At 49.0% G+C, this 21,971-nt stretch overlaps 1 protein-coding gene across 1 annotated transcript; it reads left to right on the forward strand.

Annotated features, from left to right (window-relative positions):
- The first annotated feature begins 1,370 nt into the window (after window positions 1-1,370).
- On the forward strand, window positions 1,371-16,066 carry Slc1a5 (solute carrier family 1 member 5). The gene is made up of 9 exons (XM_008821784.3): window positions 1,371-2,518; window positions 5,580-5,622; window positions 6,481-6,528; window positions 6,997-7,044; window positions 8,098-8,258; window positions 11,168-11,401; window positions 12,459-12,653; window positions 12,751-12,885; window positions 15,440-16,066. Exons 1-9 carry the CDS (start codon window positions 1,965-1,967, stop codon window positions 15,672-15,674), a joined length of 1,653 nt encoding a protein of 550 aa, XP_008820006.1. The 5' UTR covers window positions 1,371-1,964; the 3' UTR covers window positions 15,675-16,066.
- Window positions 16,067-21,971: the final 5,905 nt, after the last annotated feature.

Below are 21,971 nucleotides of genomic sequence, written 5' to 3' on the forward strand. Positions count from 1 at the left end.
ACACAAGCACTTTTATTAATTTGAATTTTTATTTAAATTTGTGTGTATGAGTGGTTTGCCTACATATATGCAAATACACCTGTGTTGTGCAATGCCTTTGGAGGCCAGAAGAGGGCATCGAATCCTTTAAAACTGGAGTTAAGAAGCATTGTTAGCCACCATGGGGGTGCTGGGAACCAAACCCAGGCCCTCTGCAAAAGCAACCAGTGCTCCTAACCATTGATCCATCTCTCCAGCCCCCTCCCCACCACCACCACATATTGGTGACAAGGTCTCAGTAGGTAGCCCTGATTGGCCTGGAACTCACAGAAATCCTCCTGCCTTTGCCTCCTGAGTGCTGGGATTAAAAACCTGTTGCCACCTCACCAGCTCCCCAGTATTTATTATTATTTTTATTTTATGTGTATGGATGTATTGCCTGCATGTGTGTAAGTGCACTGGTGCCATGCAATGTCCATGGAGTCAGAAGAGGGTGTTGAATTCCCCTGGAACTGGAGTTACAGACCATTGTTAGCTGCCATGTGGGTGCTGGGAATTGAACCCGGGTCCTCTGAGGCTCTTAACCACTAAGCCATCTCTCCGGCCTTGCTCCCCAGAATTTTTTAAAATTTATTTTATATAATTTATGCATGTATGCATGTGTCTGTGTAGGTATCCTTGGAATCCAGAAGACAGCGTCCGATCTCTTGGAGATGGAATTACAGGCACTGTGAGCCGCCTGATGTAGGTGTTGGGATCTAAGCTCTGATCCTCATGATTGAAAAGCAAGCGCTCCACTGAGCCATGATTTTTGTTTTTTTGAGACAGGATCTCATGTAGCCTAGTTTGGTCCTGAACTGCCCAGAATCTAGCACTTACGAAATGGAGGCAGGAGGATCACTTCAAGGTCATCCTTGGCTACAAGAGCTGCGATGAGATTCTGTCTCAAAATAAAAAAAATAAAAAAAAAGAAAAGAAAAGAAAAAGAAAAGCGGGTGCAGATGGGGAGGGTCTAAATATGATTAAGATGTATGAAATGCACAAAACTTCAATAAATATGTATATATATTGGGGAAAACGGAAAAGAAAATGAACTTTTTGAGGTTTACCTGCCCTTTTTAGAGGTTCTCTCACCAGGGGCCTGCTGTGATTTAACGACTGCAAACCCACAGCGGTATTCCTTTGGCGGAAAAAAGCAGCACCCGCTTCGGGCCTCATCCCTTCCCTCCTGGCCCCGGCCCCTGGCTCGGCATAGTTAATTCAGCCTTCTTTGGTGACTGGCCCCTCTTTGGTCTCAGCCCCGCCCCTCGCTCGCAGCCGCCCTCCTAACGCTCCTCAGCCAATCAGCACCGGGGCTCGGCCTTCGCCCTCTCAAGCCCCGCCCTCCATCTTCAATCCTAGCCGCTTCGGTCTTGGAGGCTCAGAGAGCCACGCGGCGAGACCGGGGAAGTGTCTGCTTTGCCTCTTGGCGGCTCTCCCCGCATCCCCCGGGCCGCTGCCCTTCGCACCTGGGATCTGCATCTCCTCTCCAGGACTCGAGAGCCTCCATTCACTCCTCCTAGCGCTCCAGACGCGTTACCCACGATCCAAGCGCCCCAGCCCTGGGATTCCAGGACCCAGGCATCCCGGATCCCCACCACCCGAAGAAGCCAGGCATCCCGGATCTACGCCACCTGAATTGAGCTTCCTGCAGACTCCACCACCTGGGCGCCCTGCAAGCTTCCCGGAGCCCCAAAATTCCCACGCCCCGCCCCGAGAAAAAAAAAAGCCTAGGCTCTCTCAACTCCCAGCTTTCAGGGATCCGCCACCGCCGGGGAAGAACACAGCCTCCTAGATCCGGGGACGCGCAACTAACTCCAAGTCCCCGCCCCACCCCCACCCCAGCTCCAGCCTCAACTCTCAGCCCTCAGATCCTTCCATCCCTGGGAGGGAACCCCGAGCGCGTCCAAGCCTCTAGGAGCTAAAGGAACCGATTGAAGCTCATCATGGTAGTCGATCCCCCTAAGGCCGACATCAAGGGGTTGGTGACCGTGAATCCCACCGCCAGTGGTGGCCCGGAGCTGGGTACTGGAGAGGACACAAGCGCGACAGCATCCGGCTGCTGTGGTTCCTGGGACCAGGTGCGCCGCTGCCTCCGAGCCAACCTGCTGGTGCTCCTTACGGTGGTAGCGGTGGTGACCGGCGTGGGGCTGGGCCTGGGGGTCTCCGCGGCCGGTGGCACTGTGAACTTGGCGGCCTTCGCCTTCCCCGGCGAGCTGCTGCTACGCCTGCTGAAGATGATCATCTTGCCGCTCGTGGTGTGCAGCCTGATCGGAGGGGCAGCCAGCCTGGACCCCAGTGCGCTCGGTCGCGTGGGGGCCTGGGCGCTGCTCTTTTTCCTGGTCACCACGATACTCGCGTCCGCGCTGGGCGTGGGCTTGGCTTTGGTGCTGCAGCCGGGCACCGCCGTCAGCACCGCCGTCAACTCCTCGGTCGATGCCACCGGTGTTCCCAATGCCCCCACCAAGGAGGTGCTGGATTCTTTTCTGGATCTTCTGAGGTAAGTTCCCAACGGGATCTGGGTGGGAGGGGCCCTGTGCAAGCGTGGTGGGAGTGGAGGGAAGAGTCTCTCTCTCTCTCTACATATATATGTATGTATGTTTGTCAGGCAGGGTCTGGAACAAACTATGTAGCCCAGGCTGGCCTCAAACTCGTGGCACTCTTCCTACCTCAGCTTCCAGAGTGCTGAAGCTGGGATTACCACTAAAGGCAAAGGAGGGGCTTTGGGTCTGACATAGTGAGACATCCTCTCTAGAGTCTAGGAAAATGCAAGTAGATGGTGAGAGAGGGTCTCTGACCCCTTGGAAAGATGAAGATAGACTTCTGGAAATGACTTCTGAAAACCTGAGGACCCATAGGGAGGAAGAAGGGAAAATATTTCCTATTCTTGTTGGTTTTGTTTTGGAGACAGGGTCTCATGTAGCCCTGACCTCCCAAGTGCTGGGAAGACTGACCACCATCACTCCATTACCTTGTCTGCTGTGTAGCTCAGGCTGGTCTTGAAATCTTGAGAGCTGGGATTCCAGGTGTGAGCCTCCTTGTTCAGCTTGCCAGAGGAGTAGTTCTTGCAACCTCTGTCTGAGGAAGAGCCTGAGGGGCACTCCACACTTCACAGACACAAAACCAAACTGTTTGCTGCCCCACAGGAGGAAACTTCTAGATAGCAAAGGGCACTAAGTTGGGGCTTTGAATAAAGATTTGGCCCAGGGTTAGAGGCCTTTGAACTCTGTTGTCAGGAGTCTGTGGAGGCCCTGAGGGAATTGAGGAGCCCCTCTCTTCCTGGTAATAATAAGACTGTCCTCTCCACGTGTCACCTGGACTTAGCCAGGTCTTTTCTTGTCTCTTCCCTATTGGTTCAGCTGGAACCAGGCAGTCTCCCTTTCTATCCCATCATCTCTCCTCTGTCTGGCTCTCTCTTAGTAGGCCCCCTCAAAATGGGAACAGATCTACAGGGGAGTTAACTTTTTCTACTGCCCTACCCCTCTTTGGAAAACTCCAGACTTTGGGGTCCACATGGCCTTACCATGAGGGCCTCTGATTCAGAGTCTTCAGATTGGGGACTTCCTGGAAGGAAAAGGTGGAGGGGAACAGTGAGTCAGGAAACAGGGTGTCTTCCACCTCTGGGCCAGAGTGTGGCTGAAATGGGAGAGTCCCAGGGCTTGGCGTCTATAGTTGAGTACCTCCTGGCTGCTGGAGATTAGCTGGGTCCTGGGGCCCTACCCTGAGCTGTAAGTAGACACACCTACCCCAGGCTGTGTATGAACACAGGCCTTTCCCTCCCACCTAGGATCAAAACAGTTGAATCTCACACTCACTTGGCTGGCCACCCTCAGACTTGGCCAGAGCACGTCACAGGCACACAGCATTATAACCAGTTTAACAACAAGGTAGATAGACACAGGCACACAGAAACACACATGGCCTTAAACTAGCTGTGATGCACTTGTCCAGCTCTCTTCAGCTGACCCACTGTCAGTGATGGGCCACACAAAGGCCTTAAGTCCATATTCAAGAGGATGGGGCAAGCCCCCAGCACTACAGGAAGATCTGGAGCTCTAGGCCAGCCTTAGCTACATAGCAAGTTCAAGGTCAGCCTGGGCTACATGAGGACACACACACACACACACACACACACACACACACACACGCAGACAAATAAAGATCCCATCTCTGTTACTTTCTACTTGGTCAATTTTCTTGCCTTTCTGAGCCTCAGATTCCCCTTCTGGTTTGTGTTTTATTTTTTTTATGGATTATTGAAACATGGTCTCCCTATGTAGCCCTGGCTGGCCTTGAACTAGAAGGAGGAGTCCTCTGGTCTGTGCCAACACACCTGAATCCCCTTTTGCAAAAGGAAGGCTTTGACTGGCATTAGCTGCCTGCCCGGCACAGGGCAGACTGCACTGTCACACCCCAGGAGTCCTGTAAGGACAAATGCGTATTTATGACACAAACAGCCGCCCCTTGTCACAAGTTCTTAACTTCTCACTGCCACGTTTCAACACTCCAGGATCTTCCCCTACACCCTCCGACCCACCACCGACCTGCCCCTCAGGATCACCCTGTCCTCAACCCTTCAGGAAGTAGCTGATGCAAGCCGCCCAGGATATTAAGTTGGCAGTCTGGGGTGGAGCTGAGGCGTGGTGTGACCCTGCCCTTGCCAGCCTGTCTCAAGCCCAACATTTGTTATTTCCAACCCACAATCCCTTGGGTCTGAAACACCAGCTTCCTGGGGCCAGAGGAGTTCAGTTCAGACTCCCATACACTGAAAAGGGGTGTAGACCTGGTCCAACAGCCTGGCCGGAACCCTAGCTGTGAGTTGAGGGGACCTCAAAAATTCCTATCACTGCCAGACCTAATGGTACAGAACTATAAAACTACTGAGGAGATGGCTCATTGGTTAAGAGCACTGGCTGCTCTTTCAGAGAACCTGGGTTCGATTCCCAGCACCCACATGGCAGCTAACAATGGTCCAGGTGTTGACACCCTCTTCTGACCTCCGAGGGTACTACATGACCTGTCTCAAAAAGTAAAAGGACAACCGAGAATGTAGCTCAGTGGTAGAGTGCTTGCATAGCACAGACAAGGTCCTGGGTTCAATCTCCACTACTGCAAAATGGCGGTGGGGGATGAGGAGGCCGAGAGGTGGCTCAGCTGGTTAAGGAATCTGCCTCAGCCTGATCACCTGAGTTTCAGCTGAGGACCCACAGGATAGATGGAGAGAACCAACTCAAGTTGTCTTCCGACTTCAACATCAGCAGTGTATACACATACAAATTAAGTAAATAAATGTAATATGTATGTGTGTATGTATAAAGCTGTGTGTTGTGAAGACCATGTCTGTGATCCCAGCATTTGGGAGGTAGATGCACGAGAACACCCAAGGTCACTCTTAGATGCATATTGAGTTCAAGGCCAGCCTGGGCTTCAGGAAACCCTTTCTCAAACAACCAAGAAAGGTTCCTATAACTACCCTCAAAGAGGCCAGCCCTGCCCCCAGACAGCCCCTGGCTTCTCTCTCTGTTATGACCTAACAACTGTCTGTATGTCTATTTCTGCAGGAATATCTTTCCCTCCAGTCTGGTGTCTGCTACATTCCGTTCTGTGAGTCCTGAGGGGCTGGGGGCTGGAGCTGGGAGTGAGCGGGAGAGAGGGAAAATGCATGTAGCAATTTGTACATTGTACATCTTGGGTAGCTGCTGAGACTCATTCATACATTTCCCATTAAGAAATGAGAATGTGGAGCTGGGCTTGGTGACACACCTTTAATCCTAGCACTCGGGAGGCAGAGGCAAGGCAAATCTAAATAAGTTCAAGTTTTTTTAATGAAATTTTAAAAAAGAATGAAATGAAAACATGGTGAGACTGGATAGAAGCCTTCCGGTGATACCAGCCTCTGGGAAGTCTGAGGAAAGACTTCCATCTCTGGGTTTCATAAGGAGATGCTGTCTTAATAAATTAGGCGGACATTGTGGCACACACCTGTGATCCCAACACTTGGGAGTTGGAGGCCAGAAGATCAGGCGTTCTTGATCATCCTCTACAAGAGACCCTGTCTTAAAAAAGAAAGGAGGTGGGGACTGGGTGTGGTGGCGTACACCTTTAATCTCAGAACTCTGAGAGATCGAGGCCAGCCTGATCTACAGAGTGAGTTCCAGGATAGCTATGGCTACAGGGAGTCCGTCTCAAAAAGAAAAAAGTTTAAAAAAGAAAGAATGCAGCCGGGCGTGGTGGCGCACGCCTTTAATCCCAGCACTCGGGAGGCAGAGGCAGGCGGATCTCTGAGTTCAAGGCCAGCCTGGTCTACATAGTGAGTTCCAGGCCAGCTGGGGCTACAGGGAGACCCTGTCTCAAAAATACCCAAAAAAAAGAATGCTTGGGGCAGGTTTGGGGTATTGTTCTGGTGTGGTGTGAGGCAGCCTTGATTACAGGTGACACTGGCCTTTCTCATCCCATCTTCAGTATGCTACATCTTACGAACACATAGGGATCAACGCTACAGCCTGGAAGGTGAGTAGGGGATGGGCGGGAGGGTCCACAGAGCCTTGCCACTAACCCACCCTTTTGGCCACTAGCCAAAAACTGTGGCTTTTGAGTTTGCCCTACTGCCTACCGTTTGTATTTTGAGTCCTCCAAAAGTGTGAAATTTGATTTAAACTCTGAAATCCTTGGGGTTGGAGGTGTAGCTCAGTTGGTAGAGTGCTTGCCTAGCCCTGGGTTCAATCCCTAACACATCAGAACCAGACAAGGTGGTACTCAGCTCTGGGGGGAGGGTAGGGAAAACCAAGAGTATCAGGAGTTGAAGGTCAGTCATCCTTGGCTATGTGGGAAATACTAGGGTAACATGGGCTATGTGAGACTGTCTCAAAAAGAAAAAGGAAAGGATGCTTGAGGCAGGTTTGGGGTGTTGCTGCTCCCAGAATCCCTTGGGGAGGCCTTGACAACAATTGACACTAACTCTTCCAACCCCATCTATAGCCTCCTGTTGGCTGTGCACAGAGAAATATCAACGCAACCACAGTGCAGGTGAGCTGGGTTAGGGCTGAAAGTCTCACGACTGGCCCGTGGTGGCTTTTCAGTTTTACCGAAGAGTATAGTGTGAAATTTGATTTAAAGTCTGCAATCCTTAAAGCTGGGGATTTGGCTCAGTTGGTAGAGTTTGTCTTAGTGTGAATGAAGCCCTGGGTTTGATCTCCAACACCGCATAAATCACTAGTGGTGGACACCTGTGATCCCAGCACTAGGGATGAGAACGCAGCAGGATCAGAAATTTAAGGTCACCTTCCGACACATGGAGTTTGGAGGCCAGCCTGGGCTACAAGAGACCCTGTCTCAAAAAAACCCACCAAAATTCTATGGCACATAAGCAGGAACAACATTCATACACATAAAAATAAATGAAAAATTTTTTTTTAATTCTGAAATTCTTTTTTTGTTGTTTTTGAGACAGGGTCTCCCTGTAGCCCCAGCTGTCCTGGAACTTGCTTTGTAGACCAAGCTGGTCTCGAACTCATAGTAATCTGCCTACCTCTGCCTCCCAAGTGCTGGGATTAAAGGCGTGCACCGCCACACCAACAATTCTTACTATCTCCTGTGGTTCTAAGGTTCCCTGCTGAGCCAATTCCTCCCCGCCCCCTCCCCAATTCTCTCACTGGTGGTAGATTCCACCCTTCCCCCAGCCTATCCCACCCTAGAGGGTCCTCCCACAGAGCAGATCTCATCTGTTAATTACATAAGTGCTGGAATCCCAACTCCATTCCTAATGATTACGCAGCAAGTACTCTTTAACTGTTCAGCCATCTCTCCAGCCGACTACCCTTCTTTTTTGGTTCCCTCTTCCTGTCCCCTAGGCACTGTTCAGATGCCTTTTCCTGTAGGAAGTTCTCCCCGGACCACCCCATTTCCTAGTTGACACCTCAGTTCTGACCTCCCTTGGGTACCTCTGTTCTAGCCCCGCACACCCAGGGTGACCCCTGATCTAGTTCCTTGGGCCTTGGCAGTGTCTAGGACAGGTCCCCAGTGGCTGTACAGATGGGCTAACGGTCTCTCTCTTCAACCCGCTCTGTTTCTTCCCCAAAGCTGGGCTGTGAGGTGGAGGGCATGAACATCCTGGGTCTGGTGGTATTTGCCATCATTTTCGGCGTGGCCCTGAGGAAGCTGGGGCCTGATGGTGAATTGCTTATCTGTTTCTTCAACTCCTTCAATGATGCCACCATGGTTCTGGTCTCCTGGATTATGTGGTAGGTGGTGGGGAGAAGGGCTAGGGCACGTCTGTTATGTGGTGTGGGGGACCCACATCCCCTGCTCCCATCTATTCCTGGAGAGCCTGAGGGACCTGCATCAAATCCAGTGCACACCGTTCCCTGGTTGTGTGGCTTTGGACAGGTGACCTGTTGTCTCCCTCCCTCAGTGGCAGTGCTGTATTCTGTGGCTGCTGGATTGATGCACTTGCCCTTTTTGATCTTACTAGAAGGTGATGAAAGACAGCCAAATTATAGCCACTGCTTGGCTGATGCATCAGAACTTTATAGGTTCCAACATGGTAATAACACATTATCCCCTTTGATTTAATCATCCAAAGCAACGTGTGCCTCATTGGGTTGTCATAAAGAATAAATGAGTCACAGAACACAGGGCCAAGACATGACTCAGTCTGAGAGCACTTTCTTAGCATGTGCAGAGAGTGCCCTAAAGAACAAAATGAACTGGACATGGTGGCGCATACCTTTAATCCCAGCACTTAGGAGGCAGAGGCAGGCTTATCCCTGTGACAAGGAGGCCAGCCTGGTCTACATAGTGAGTTCTAGGCCAGCTAAGGCTACAGAAAGACCCAAAACATATGACGTCTCCACAGATTCCAACAAAGAAGGACCTGTTGTGCTCACTGTGTCTCTTTTTGTTGTGTTGGTAAGATAGGGTCTCACTACATAGCCGAGGCTTGCTGTGAACTCAAGATGTTCCTGCTCTGGCACTCAAGTGATGGGAATATAGGCATCAACACCATGCTTTTATGAGTGTAGAGCTGGGAATCTGACCCAGAGCCTGGTAAATGCTAAGTAAGCACTGTACTGCTGAGTGAAGTGCTGGGGCATTCTAGGCAGGTGCTCTACCACTGAGCCACACCCCAGCCCCTCACTGGGGGATTCTAGGCAGGGGCTCTACCACTGAGCCACACCCCAGCCCCTCACTGGGGGATTCTAGGCAGGGACTCTACCACTGAGCCACACCCCAGCCCCTCACTGGGGGATTCTAGGCAGGGCCACACCCCAGGCCCTCGCTGGGGGATTCTAGGTAGGGGCTCTACCACTGAGCCACACCCCAGCCCCTCACTGGGGGATTCTAGGCAGGGACTCTACCACTGAGCCACACCCCCCAGCTCCTCACTGGGGGGTTCTAGGCAGGCTCTACAAATGAGCCACAACCTTGCCATGTGTATGTGTTGATTAATACAAGCCCTGTGCTGGAGTAGCCAGGTGATAATGTGGGTAAGAACAAATTTCTGCTGCCATAACTAGCCCAATTTCCCACCCTGGTGCTGCCCTTTCCCAGCTGTGTGACCTACGCCAAGTTAGACTTAACTTTCCTATGCTTTGGTTTTTCTACCTAGAAAATGGGGCTCTAACAGCAGACTCAAAAAGGACACAAACGAGTTAATACAGGTACTGTTCTTGGGACAGTGTCTCATCTGTAGCATTCCCACAGTAAAACAATGGAAAATATTTGTTTAGGCACTTGTGCTTGCAGAACTTCTGGGCAAGTCCGGGTGGCTATGATTTGAACCACTGGCCCCATGTAGATGCACAGGTGACCAGGCACTGATGCTTTTCTTTCTTTTTCTTTTCTTTTAATTTTATGTATTTGAGTGTATTGCCTCCATATGTGTAAGTGCAATGTGCAGTGCCCACAGAGGTCAGAAGAAGGTGTCAGAACTGGACATATGGACAGTTGTTAGCTACCATGTGGGCGCTGGGAATCAAACCCGAGCCCTCTACAAGAGCAGCCAGTACTCTTAAATTAACTGTTGAGCCATCTCTCCAGCTCCATTGGTGCCTATCTTTTGTGACAAGCCAGAAGGGACTGGGAAGGCAATCAACCATGGCAGCCAGGAAGGATATTGGGAAACCTGGCTGACCACGACACCCTGGGGTCTTTGCTCTAGTATCCTATGCTTCCCAGCTAGTGTCCCACTTTTTCCTCTAGCAGTTCCTGGAGCAATATAGTCCCTGGCTGGTTTTCTTTCTTTGTTGTGATGGAGACTGAAAGTAGGGCCTAGAGCTACTGCTGAACAATGCTGAAGCCCCTCACTGGGGGATTCTAGGCAGGTGCTCTACCACTGAGCCACACCCCAGCCCCTCACTGGGCCATTCTAGGCAGGTCTTCTACCACTGAGCCATACCCCAGCCCCTCACTGGGGGATTCTAGGCAGGTGCTCTACCACTGAGCCACACCCCAGCCCCTCACTGGGCCATTCTAGGCAGGTGCTCTTCCACTGAACTATATCCCTAGCTCTCTTTTTCCTTTTTAAGACAAGGTCTCATAAAGTTGCCCAACCTAGCCTTGAACTTGTGATCTTCATCCCTCATCCTACCAAGTAGCTGGGATGACAGGGTTGGGCCACCACTCTCAGTTTAACAGTTCCTATTTTATATATCTGTTCAGTGTTTGACTCTATGCTAGCTCTGACAGACATGTTTATATTATAGTAAGAGTTGCCTGTCAATCAGTCATAGTCAAGCGTTCAGGGTATGTTGCAAATACCTCAGACCTGGGAGTTACTGTGACCCCATCACAACCATTTATTTTTTCTAATGTGTTAAGAGTGTATTAGTTCAAGTTACACAAGCTGCTATAACAAGCAAACCCAGCAAGCAAATGACTCACAGGTGATGGACACTTCTTCCTCTCATTCATGGTCAAGTCTCAATCTGAGGATACAACTCGAAGCAGTGATGAGAGTGCCGGGGCTTTCATCTCTCAGCTGTACCCACTTCAAAGGCCTGGAGCAAGCAGCCATTCTTGGACAGTGCCCTGGGCAACCCCAGATGGGGTGGGGAAGGTTAGGAAGTGTGGTCAGCTGTGGTGCTGAGCACAAAGCTAGGCTGTAATAATCACGTGTTCAACAGCAGTAATCTGTCTCTGGGATGATTAGGTACGCTCCCGTGGGCATCTTGTTCCTGGTGGCCAGCCAGATCCTGGAAATGGAAGATGTGGGCCAGCTCTTCATTGACCTTGGCAAATACATCCTGTGTTGCCTGCTGGGCCACGCCATCCACGGGCTCCTGGTTCTTCCCCTCCTCTACTTTGTCTTTACCCGCAAGAACCCCTATCCCTTCCTGTGGGGCATCATGACGCCGCTGGCCACAGCCTTTGGGACCTCTTCTAGGTGGGCTTTTTGTGTGTATTAAGGGAGCTAGAGTGGGCATTGGGTGTCTGAAGACCTGAGATTTTGTCTGGTGACACATGCTGCAATGTGGGTGTGGAGATCAGAGAGCAATCTCGGGTGTGGGTCCACGCCGCCTACCTTATGACATTCTCTGGTTTTCTGCTGTGCTTCCCTACTCTAAGCTAGCTAGCCTTCAGTTATCTCCACATAGGATGGAGATTACCAACACTTGTAATATGTGTCTGCTCTTCATGTGCGTCTGGTGATTTGAACTCGGGCCCTCAAGTTTGTACAGTAAGAGCTTTTACCTACTGAGCAATCTCCACAGCCTTTTTTGCTTTTTTAGGGGAAAACAAATGTATTACATTTATTCCTGTGTGTGTGCATGCACACACCATGACGCATATGTAGAGGTCAGAGGACAACTTGAGAGAGCTGGTTCTCCTTTTATACTCTATGGGTCCCAGGGATTGAACTCAGGTTATCAGGCTTGGTAGCAAGTGCTTTTACCTGCTGAGCCATCTCACTGGCCCCATTTTTCTCTTTGTGGACTTGGGATTGAAACTAGAACCTGGTATATGTTTAAAAGCACCCTACCTCTGAGCCACACATAAAGCCTATAACTGGCAGGTTCTAGCCAAGTATTCTACCACAGAGCTGTTTTGAGATCTCACTATTTTAGTTCAAATTGACCTTGAACTTTGAATACTCCTCTTTTAACCTCCCAAGTGTTTGGGTTACCAGTATGTTTGGCCACATCTAGATTTTTGCAGGCATATGGAGAGGTAGCACACTGTTCCCAGGGCTGTCCAAGACTCACATTTTGGAATTCTGCTGTTTAGCAGGAGCCACAGTGCCTTTTGCCTTGCTACAGGAAGAACATGGAAAGCTAGCAGGGGAGATCCTCTGCATGGTGGGAGGAAAGGGGGTTTGGGCAGGTGGGCAGGGTCTTAGAGTGATGTGGGCAGAGCTATGTGGTAGATGGGAAACATCAAGTGAGGGTGGGCGGAGCCTTAGCAGTCCAGGAGCGCTCACCATGTGGCCTGCACCCCTGCAGCTCTGCCACGTTGCCCCTGATGATGAAGTGCGTGGAAGAAAATAACGGTGTGGCCAAACACATCAGCCGCTTCATCCTGCCCATCGGAGCCACGGTCAACATGGATGGCGCGGCCTTATTCCAGTGCGTGGCAGCTGTGTTTATAGCACAGCGCAATGGACTGCCCCTGGACTTCGTGAAGATCATCACCATCCTGTGAGTACAAAGCTACTGTGGTTGGGATCCCTGGAGCTCTAAAGTTTTCCAGCACAAACTGCAGCTGCCTCACCTCTCTCTTCCTCTTGCTCCACAGGGTCACAGCCACTGCATCCAGCGTGGGGGCAGCAGGTATCCCTGCAGGGGGTGTCCTTACTCTGGCCATCATCCTGGAAGCAGTCAGCCTCCCTGTCAAGGACATCTCCTTGATCTTGGCGGTGGACTGGCTAGTGTGAGTAAGGTCTGGGGAGGCGATGATGAGTGGTTCCTTGGGGATGAGGATGAGCATGTGAGCGTTTCTGGGTAGAGAAGGATATTAGGGAAGTGGTAGAGGCATCATGTAGAACCTTGATCCTCCCAAAACATAGGAACAGTTAGCATCTTTGAGGGTCCATGTTATTTATTTATTATTTTTATGTGCATGATGAGGGGACAGGTGCCACAGGGGTTGTCAGTTTTCTACTGCATTTATATGGATTCTGGGAATTGAACTCAGGCGGCCAGGCTTGTGCAGCAAGCACCTTTACCTGCTGAGCCATCTGGCTAACCCCTATTTCATTGTTTCGTTTTGGGGTCTTTTTGGTTTTGTTTCTTTGATTTGTTTTTTGATGTTTGTTTTGAGACAGGGTCTCCCTGTAGCCCCAGCTGACCTAGCACTCCCTAGGTAGACCAGGCTTGCCTTAATCTCACAGAGACCCACCTGCCTCTGCCTCCCTAGTGCTGGGATTAAAAGCGTGTGACACCATGTCCTGCTGTTTACTTTTTGCAACTAAATCTCACTATGTTTCCTTGATACTCACTGATACTCACTGTAGTCCAGGCAATGCACAACCCCCCTGCCTCAGACTCCACAGTTTTGGGATTACAGGTGTGAGCCACTATACCTGGCCATCTTTGAGATCCTATGAGGAATCCCAGAAAGGTGGTGAACCAGGTAGCTAGCAGCCATGACTCCCAGACCAGGCAGCCTGGGTTCAAAGCCTGCTGCTGTCATCATGGCCATGTGACTTTAATCCTCCTAGGTCTTAGTTTCTCCTGTGTATAATGGGTAGAAGAGGAGCCTGAAAAGAGAGCTTGGTCAGTATATTGACTGCTACTACAAAGTATGAGGCTCTGAATTTGGATTCCCAACACCTACGTAAAACCCAGGCCTGGCAGAGACAGGGGGAGCCCTGGGGCTCCTTGACCAGCTAGTCTAGCTGAATTGATGAGCTCTAAGTCCATTTTAGAGTGAGACACTGCCTCCACAAGTAAGAGAGCAATGAAGGAAGACACCGATGTCAACCTCCAGACCTACAGATGTCAACACACATAGACCATTCATGAAACGGAGACAGAGGCTGGGCTAAGCATGATGGCACACAGTTCTGATGAGTCTCTGCTTTGGGAGGCTGAGGTCAAAGAATCTGGAGTTCAAGACCAGCCTGGACTATATAGTAAGACCCCATCTCAAAGCAGAAAAATTAGGGCTGGAAAGATGTTTAGTGGTTAAGAGCATGTACTGCTTGTCCAGAGGACCCAAGTTCCATTCCAGCACCCATATCATGCCGCTCACAGTAGCCTGTAACTACAGCTCCAAGGGTCTGATGCCCTCTTCTGGCCTCCACAGGTACCCACATGCAGGTAGTGCATACACATAAAATTTTTTTTTAATTTTTTTTAAACAAATTATAATGTATAACCTCACTTCAGAGAGCTTCCCCCTAAGATAAGTACAGGTGCCCTCAACTGAGAGTAGTTAAGCAAAATGTCTTGTACGGTAGAATTATGATTCAGTGATCAGGGAATGAAGCACCGAGCTTGGTAGCTCCTGTCTGTAATCCTAGCACTAAGGAGGTTGAGGCAGGAGGATCATGATTCTGAGATCAGCCTGGGCTACACAGAGAGTTCTAGGCTAGACATTGTCTCAAACAAACAGCAACAACAGTGGGGTGTAGCTCAGTGGGTAGAGTGCCTACCTAGCATGCACAAAGTCCTGGGTTCAATCCCTAGCATCCCATAATCTAGGCATGGTGGTACCTACCTGTAATCCCAGCACGGGGAGTTAGAGGTAGAAGGATCAGGAGTTCAAGGTCATCCTCAGCTACACAGGGAGTTCCAGGCCAGCCTGGGCCTTTGCAGAAGGAGAGGGGCCTAAAAGCCTCATCTCTTTGAGGGCCCTAAAGGGGAAGGATGAATTTGAAGTTTTAGAAGGAGCCTCCAATATGTGTTTAAAAAGGACCTTTGTTTTTTTTTTCTTTTTGAGAAATGGTCCTATATACCATGCTAGCCAGGAACTCACCATGTAGCCCATGCGATGGTGGCCTAGAGCCACCTCCTGCATGCTGGGTTCATAAACATGTTTCACTATGCCTTGATCATGCAGCACTGCAAAAACATCTAAAATGGGCTGGGTAGATGGCTCAGTGGGTAGGAACGCATGCTAAGCAGACATCAGGAGTTCAAATCCCCAGCCCCCATAGAAAAAGCCAGGTACGACCATACTTGTGCCGGGGGGGTTGGGGGGTGGGGGCGTTCACTGGGGCTTGCTGGCCACCAGCCTAGCTCCAGTTTCAGTAAGAGACCCTGTGTCAGAGAAATGAGGTGGAAATTGATAGGGCAAAACTGTGAGTTCAAGGCCAGCCAGGGTGACACAGCAAGTTCCAGCCTAGCTAGGACTACATAGTAAGACCCTATCTCTAGAATAAAGGGAAAAAAAATTCTGTGGAGGAAGGCAGGACACATGGGCCCTGGCCTTCTATGCCCTCTTCCTGCCCTCTCACATGTTGTCTCTTGTACTCTTTCAGGGACCGGTCCTGTACTGTCCTCAACGTCGAAGGTGATGCTTTTGGGGCAGGACTACTTCAGAATTACGTGGATCGTACGAAGTTGCAGAACTCAGAGCCCGAGTTGATCCAGGTGAAGAGTGAGGTGCCCCTGAATCCACTGCCCGCCACCATCGAGGAGGGGAACCCCCTCCTCAAACAGTATCGGGGACCTGCTGGAGATGCCACCTCCTGTGAGAAAGAGTCTGTCATGTGAATTCCAGGAGGGACCTTTCATTCCCTACTGGGGTCCCATTGGAAGTAGGGATCACAGGGCTGGAAAACCAGACCAACATGGGCTCCAGAAGCAGACTGCTTCCACACTGGGGAGCCAGGGGTTCCTGTCTCCTTCCTGGACAGGATATTAATTTAAGAGCCTTGTTCCTGGGGTGTGCATATTTACAAATGTGTCCACAAATCTCCCATCCTCAACTCCTCTTTCCCTCTCAAGAAGATAGTATTCCCACCATCCCAGAGCCACCCAGCCTTACCCAAATCAGGACACAGTACCATGTAGCGTTCTCTACCCTTTGAGATGTGATGGTATTTTGATGGTGATAGCGGTGTGTGTGTGTGTGTGTGTGTGTGTGTGTGTGCGCGCGCGCGCGCACGCACGCGCTTGGGGAGTGTTCTGGATAGCTTTAGTGTCAACTTGACACATCTGGGTTGAGGGAGCCTCATTTGGGGAATTGCCTCCATTTGTGTTCTGTGACCTTCTGGTACATCCCTGTCTACTGGCTCTCTGATCCTTTATGATAACAAACACTCCCAGGGTTCCTTGGGAAAGTCAAGGATAAATATTGTCACTCCAAAGGACATTTTTTAGCAATAAAATTGTGTACTTGGCTCAGGGCTGGAGAGATGGCTCAGCAGATAAGAACACTGACTGCTCTTGCAGATGACCCAGGTTTGATTCCAAGCACCCCCATGGCGGCTACAAACCATCCTTAATTCCAGTTCCAGGGGTATCCAAAGCCCTCTTCTGACCTCTGCAGCATTGTACATCATGGGTGCACTCACATACATGCAGGCAATACACTCATACCATAAAAATAACAAATAAAAAAAATTTTTTTCTTTTGGTCTTTTTGAGACAGGGTCTCTCTGTAGCCCCAGCTGTCCTGGAACTCACTATGTAGACCAGGCTGGCCTTGAACTCACAGAAAAAGAGTACTTGGCTCTTCAAGAAGACCTGAGTTCAGCTGGCTGTGGTGGTGCACACCTTTACTTCCAGCACTCAGGAGACAGAGGCAGGCAGATCTGATTTTGAGGCCAGTCTTGTCTACATAGCAAGTGCCAGGCCAGCTAAGGCTACAGGGAGACCCTGTATCAACCTCCCCACCAAAAAGACCCAGCACCTACATTAGGTTCCTCACAACCATCTGTAACTCCAGTTCCAGGAGATCCCAATGCCCTCTTCTGGCCACTGTGGGCACTTGCGCACACACAGTATATACTTACATATAAAACATATGTAAATAAAAATCAAAATTTTTTAAGCATATTTGAGGGAAAATTGGAGTTTAATTAGAGATGAGACAGATCACAATTATGTTTCAGTTTTTTAGTTTTTGAAAATACTTTTAAAGAAACTTTTTATTTTTATTTTTTATGTGTATGTGTGTATTGCCTGCGTGTAGGTAAGGGTGCCCATGTTGTGCAGTGCCCAACAAGGACAGAAGAGGCTGTCAAATGCCCTGGAACTTGAGTTACAGATAGTTGTTAGCTGCCATGTGGGTGCTGGGATTCAAATCCGGGTCTTCTGCAAGGACATTCAGTGTTCTTAACCACTGAACCATCTCTCCAGCCCCTAAAAATACCTTTTTAAAAGTTATTGCTGCTGGGCGTGGTGGTGCACACCTTTAATCCCAGCACTTGGGAGGCAGAGGCAGGCAAATCTCTGTGAGTTCAAGGCCAGCCTGGTCTACATAGTGAGTTCCAGGACAGCTGGGGCTACAGGGAGACCCTGTCTCAAAAAGACCAAAAAAAAAAAAAAAAAAAGCAAAACGGAAAGAACACAAAAAAGAAAAGTTATTGCTAGGAAACCAGCAATACAACTCAGTAGCACCCTTGTTATACAAGGTGATGAACGCCTGATGAGCTCTGTTTCATCCTCAGATCCTAGTAAAGGTGGAAGGAGAGGGTCAACTGCATGAAGTTGTCTTCTGACCTCTGCACACCCACCATGACATGTCAAAAACCATTGTTGGTCTGGGCATGGGGACACATGCCTACTTGTACTAGAGCCTTTTAGACAAAGCAAATAATGTATTACTTCAGAAAGACTAATGAACCTAAGCTTGTAAAATTAGTACATTTTACCCTCACTATAGGCAAATCTTAAAATCTTGTACAGGGGCTGGGTGTGTGGCTCAGTGGTAGAGCACTTGCCCAGAATCCCCCAGTGAAGGGTTGGGGATATGGTTCAGTGGTAGAGCACCTGCCCAGAATCCCCCAGGCCCTCAGTGGTATTGTCCTACCATATATGAGGTCATGGCTCCATCTCCAGAACCTGGGGGAAAAATTTGAACAACTTCTAGAAAATTCATTTTCCATTGCAACTCCCTAGCAGTATACTAATCCCTCACTCAGCATTTGAACCATCACTATCCCACAACATAATAACTTGCACTTTTTTTTAGGATTTATTTTATTTATTTTTATTTTATGTATATGAGTTTTTCCTGCATGTATGTAAGTGCACCACATGCATGCAGTGCCTACAGAGGCCATGAGCGTATCAGATCCTCTGGATCTGGAGTTAGAGATGGTTGTTTTGCTGCTATGTGGGTGTTGGAATTTGAACCCAGGTCCTTTGCAGGAGTAACTAGTGCTCTTAATTGCTGAGCCTTTCTCCAGCCCCTTTTAGGATTTAAAAAACAGATATCTATTTTGGGAGCTGGAGCTCAGCAGTTACGAGCACCGGCTGCTCTTGCAGAGAACCCCAGTGGTTTAGTTCCCAGCTCCCACATGACTTCTAACAACCATCCATAACTCCAGTTCCAGGGATCTGACACCCTCTTCTGACCTCCACAGGCATTGCACAACCAGGGTGCACTTACATACATGCAGACATTCATACACATAAGATAAAAATAATAAATTAAAAAATATTTATTTTTATGTGTATGAGTGCCTGCCTGCATAAAAGTGCACCATGTGTGTGCAGTGTCTGCAGAGGCCAGAAGAGGGCATCGTATCCCCTGCATCTGGAGTTAAGGACTGTGTGGGATGCTGGAAACTTATCCCAGGCTGTCTGCATGAGGAACCAGTGCTCTTTTATTAAAAAATATTTTCTTTTTTTTAATTTTTATTTTGTGTATGAGCAATAATCCCTGCTGTAGGTAGGTGCACCCATGTCATGCAGTGCCCTCAGAGATCAGAAGATGGCATTGGATCCCCTAGAACTGGAGTTAAGGATGGTTGCTAGCTGCCATGTTGGTACTGGGAATCCAACCCAGTCTTTTGCAAGAGCAGCCAGTGCTCTTAACTGCTGAGCCATCTCTCCAGTCCTGGAACCAGTGCTCTTAGCAGCTGAACCATCTCTCCAGACATTTTTTTTTTCTTCTGAGATAGTCTCACTCTGTAGTCCTTGCTTTGAGCCTGCTATGTAGACCAGGCTAGCCTTGATTTCACAGAGATACACCTGCCTCTGCCTCAGAGTGCTGGTATTAAAGGCATGTGCCACCATGCCCAGTGGGTTTTTTTTTTTTTTTAAGACAGGTATTCACTATGTAGTCTTGAACTCACAGACACAGAGATCCTCCTGCCTCTGCCTCCCGAGTATGTGCAGCCTGAGGGCTCTGCCACAGTTTCACACTTGTTCAAATGGGATCCTGCGTGTCTAAGCATCTTGGACATGGATGCTGACTTCCCCTTCCCAGTTTCCTGGAGGCTCCACCAGCTCGAGTCCTCATGTAGATGGAATCTTGAGTATCTTTAGCATGATTTTGGTTGTTATCCCTGTGGTCATTATGAAGTAAAGGTACTAGCATTCATAGCTGACTGTGCCCTATCTGTGGTTTACACAGACAGCACTAATGAGTTTAATGTTAAATAATTATGTAATTGATGTTTTAAATGCTTTCTATTATACCACAATCCTTAGAGGGTTGTAATAAGAGTTTAAGAATGTTTTAAACTGGGTGTTGTGGCACACACCTTTAATCCCAGCACTTAGGAGATGGATGCAGAAGGATCTTCAGTTCATGGACGCCCTGAGCTACAAGGAGATACTGAAATAAACACTAGCCCAGAAGCATTGCTGCAAGTTTGAGGCCAGCCTGGGCTACAGAGTGAGACTCTGTTTCAAAACAACTGGGCTAGTGAAATGGCTCAGTGGGTGAAGGTACTTGTGGCCAAACCTGATGACCTGAGATCAATCTCCAAGATCTTTAGGGTGGAAGGAGAGGACAAAATCCCACAACTTCTCTGACCTCTGTGCACACACACACACACACATACACGATAAGTAAATATGATGATGATGATGATGATGATGATGATAAAAGCAACCTGGCCAAGTGTGGTGGTACATACCTGTAATCCCAGCATTTTGAGGCAGGAGGATACAATTGCAAGGCCAGCCTCACCTACATTATTGTAGGCTAGCCTTGGCTACTTGAGACCCTGCCTCAAAAAGTGGGGAGGGGGCCTTTGGTCCCAGTACTTGGGAGGCAGGGGCAGCTGGATCTGAGTTTGAGGCCAGCTTGGTCTATATCAAATTCTAGGCCAGCCAGGGATACATAGTGAGACTCTGTCTCAAAAAAGAAGAGGAAGGGGATGGGACCTAGGATGTAGCTCAGTTGGTGGAGTGCTTAATGTGCATGAGGTCCTGGGTTTAGTCCCAAGCAGAGCATCTTCCAATGCTAGGATTGGACAACAACTTTACCAGTTTTCAAAAAAGTTTAAAACAGTGTGCTGTATTTATCTTCAGGCGAGGAGGCAGGTTCTGGCTATGTAGCCCAGGTTGGCCTTGAATTTTCCATCCTGCCTCAAGCCTTCTGAGTGCTAGGTTACCAATATGTACCAGCACACTTAATTCAACCTAGTTCAGTTCTCTCTCTCTCTCTCTCTCTCTGATTTTTTCAGACCCAGTTCCGTTTAACCCAAGCTTGCCTCAAACTCACTACATAACTGAGGATGACCTTGAACTTCTGATCCTCCTGTTTCCACTTTCTGGGTACAAGGATTACAGGCGTATGTCACCATGCCCAGTTTTACACGGTGCTGGGGATTGAACCTATGACTTTGTGCATGCTAAGCAAACACTTCACCTGCTGAGCTACAGACCCAGGCCATGTCTCATATTCAAGCTACCAGCAATCCCATTGATCCCGTTTTCTGCCCTCACAAGATCTCCACTCCTGGCCCCTTCTGCATTCTGCACCCCCGCCCCAAACACTAGCTACTTCGCTGGTCCAGCTGACCTGGTTACTTATCTCTACTGATGCATTTGCTTTCCAAGACTCCCCAGCTCAACACTCACCCAGTTAATTTGTTCCCCATTCGACCACGAGAGGGCGCCAGTCCCCACTAATGGCAGCTCCCAGTCCCTGCTTTGTTTTTGGTTTTTCCAGTCTCAGTTCCTAGCTCAGGCTGGCTTGAAACTCCAGGCCTCAGCCTCCTACCTGCTGGGACTGCAATTATGAGTCATCTCTTTTTTCTTTTTTAGAAATACGCTTTTTTTTTTTTTGGTGTTTTTGAGACAGGGTCTCCCTGTAGTGGGGGCTGGCCTTGAATTCAAAGAGATCTGCCTACCTCTGCCTTCCAAGTGCTGGGACTACTGACTTGTGTCACCACGCCTGGCTTTTTGTTTTTTTAAGAATATCTTTTTTTTTTTTTGTCTTTTTGAGGCAGGGGCTTCTTATAGCCCCCGCTGTCCTGGAATTCACTATATAGACCAGGCTGGCCTCAAATTCATAAAGATCCTCCTGCCTCTGCCTCCCAAGTGCTGGGATTAAAGGCATGCGCCACCACACCTGGCTTAAGAATATCTTTTATTGGTCTGGAAAGATGGCTCAGCAGTTAAGAACACTGAATGTTCTTGCAGGAGACCCAGGGTTCAGTTCCCAGAGCCTACATGTTGGCTAACAACCATGTATAACTTCAGATCCAGGGGATCCAACACCCTCTTCTGGCCTCTGTGGGCATTGCACAACAGGGTTTCACTTGTATACATGCAGGCAAAACACTCATACACATAAAAGAAAATAAATAGGGACTGGAGAGATGGCTCAGCAGTTAAGAACACTGGTTGTTCTTGCAGAAGACCCGGGTTTGAATCCCAGCACCCACATGGCAGCTAATAACTGTCTGTAACTCCGGTCCCAGGGGATCCGACAGCCTCTTCTGTCCTCCCAGGACATTTCATGACACGGGTGCACTTACCTACATGCAGGCAATACAGGCATACACATAAAATAAATAAATTAATTTTAAAAATATACTGGTTATGAAAATATTGAAATAGTTTCTCTTCTCAATGGTAAGAGTAGTAAATTTCAATAACCCA

This window comes from Nannospalax galili, unplaced genomic scaffold (assembly GCF_000622305.1).
Source record: "Nannospalax galili isolate Female #2095 unplaced genomic scaffold, S.galili_v1.0 scaffold432, whole genome shotgun sequence".
Lineage (NCBI taxonomy): Eukaryota > Metazoa > Chordata > Mammalia > Rodentia > Spalacidae > Nannospalax > Nannospalax galili.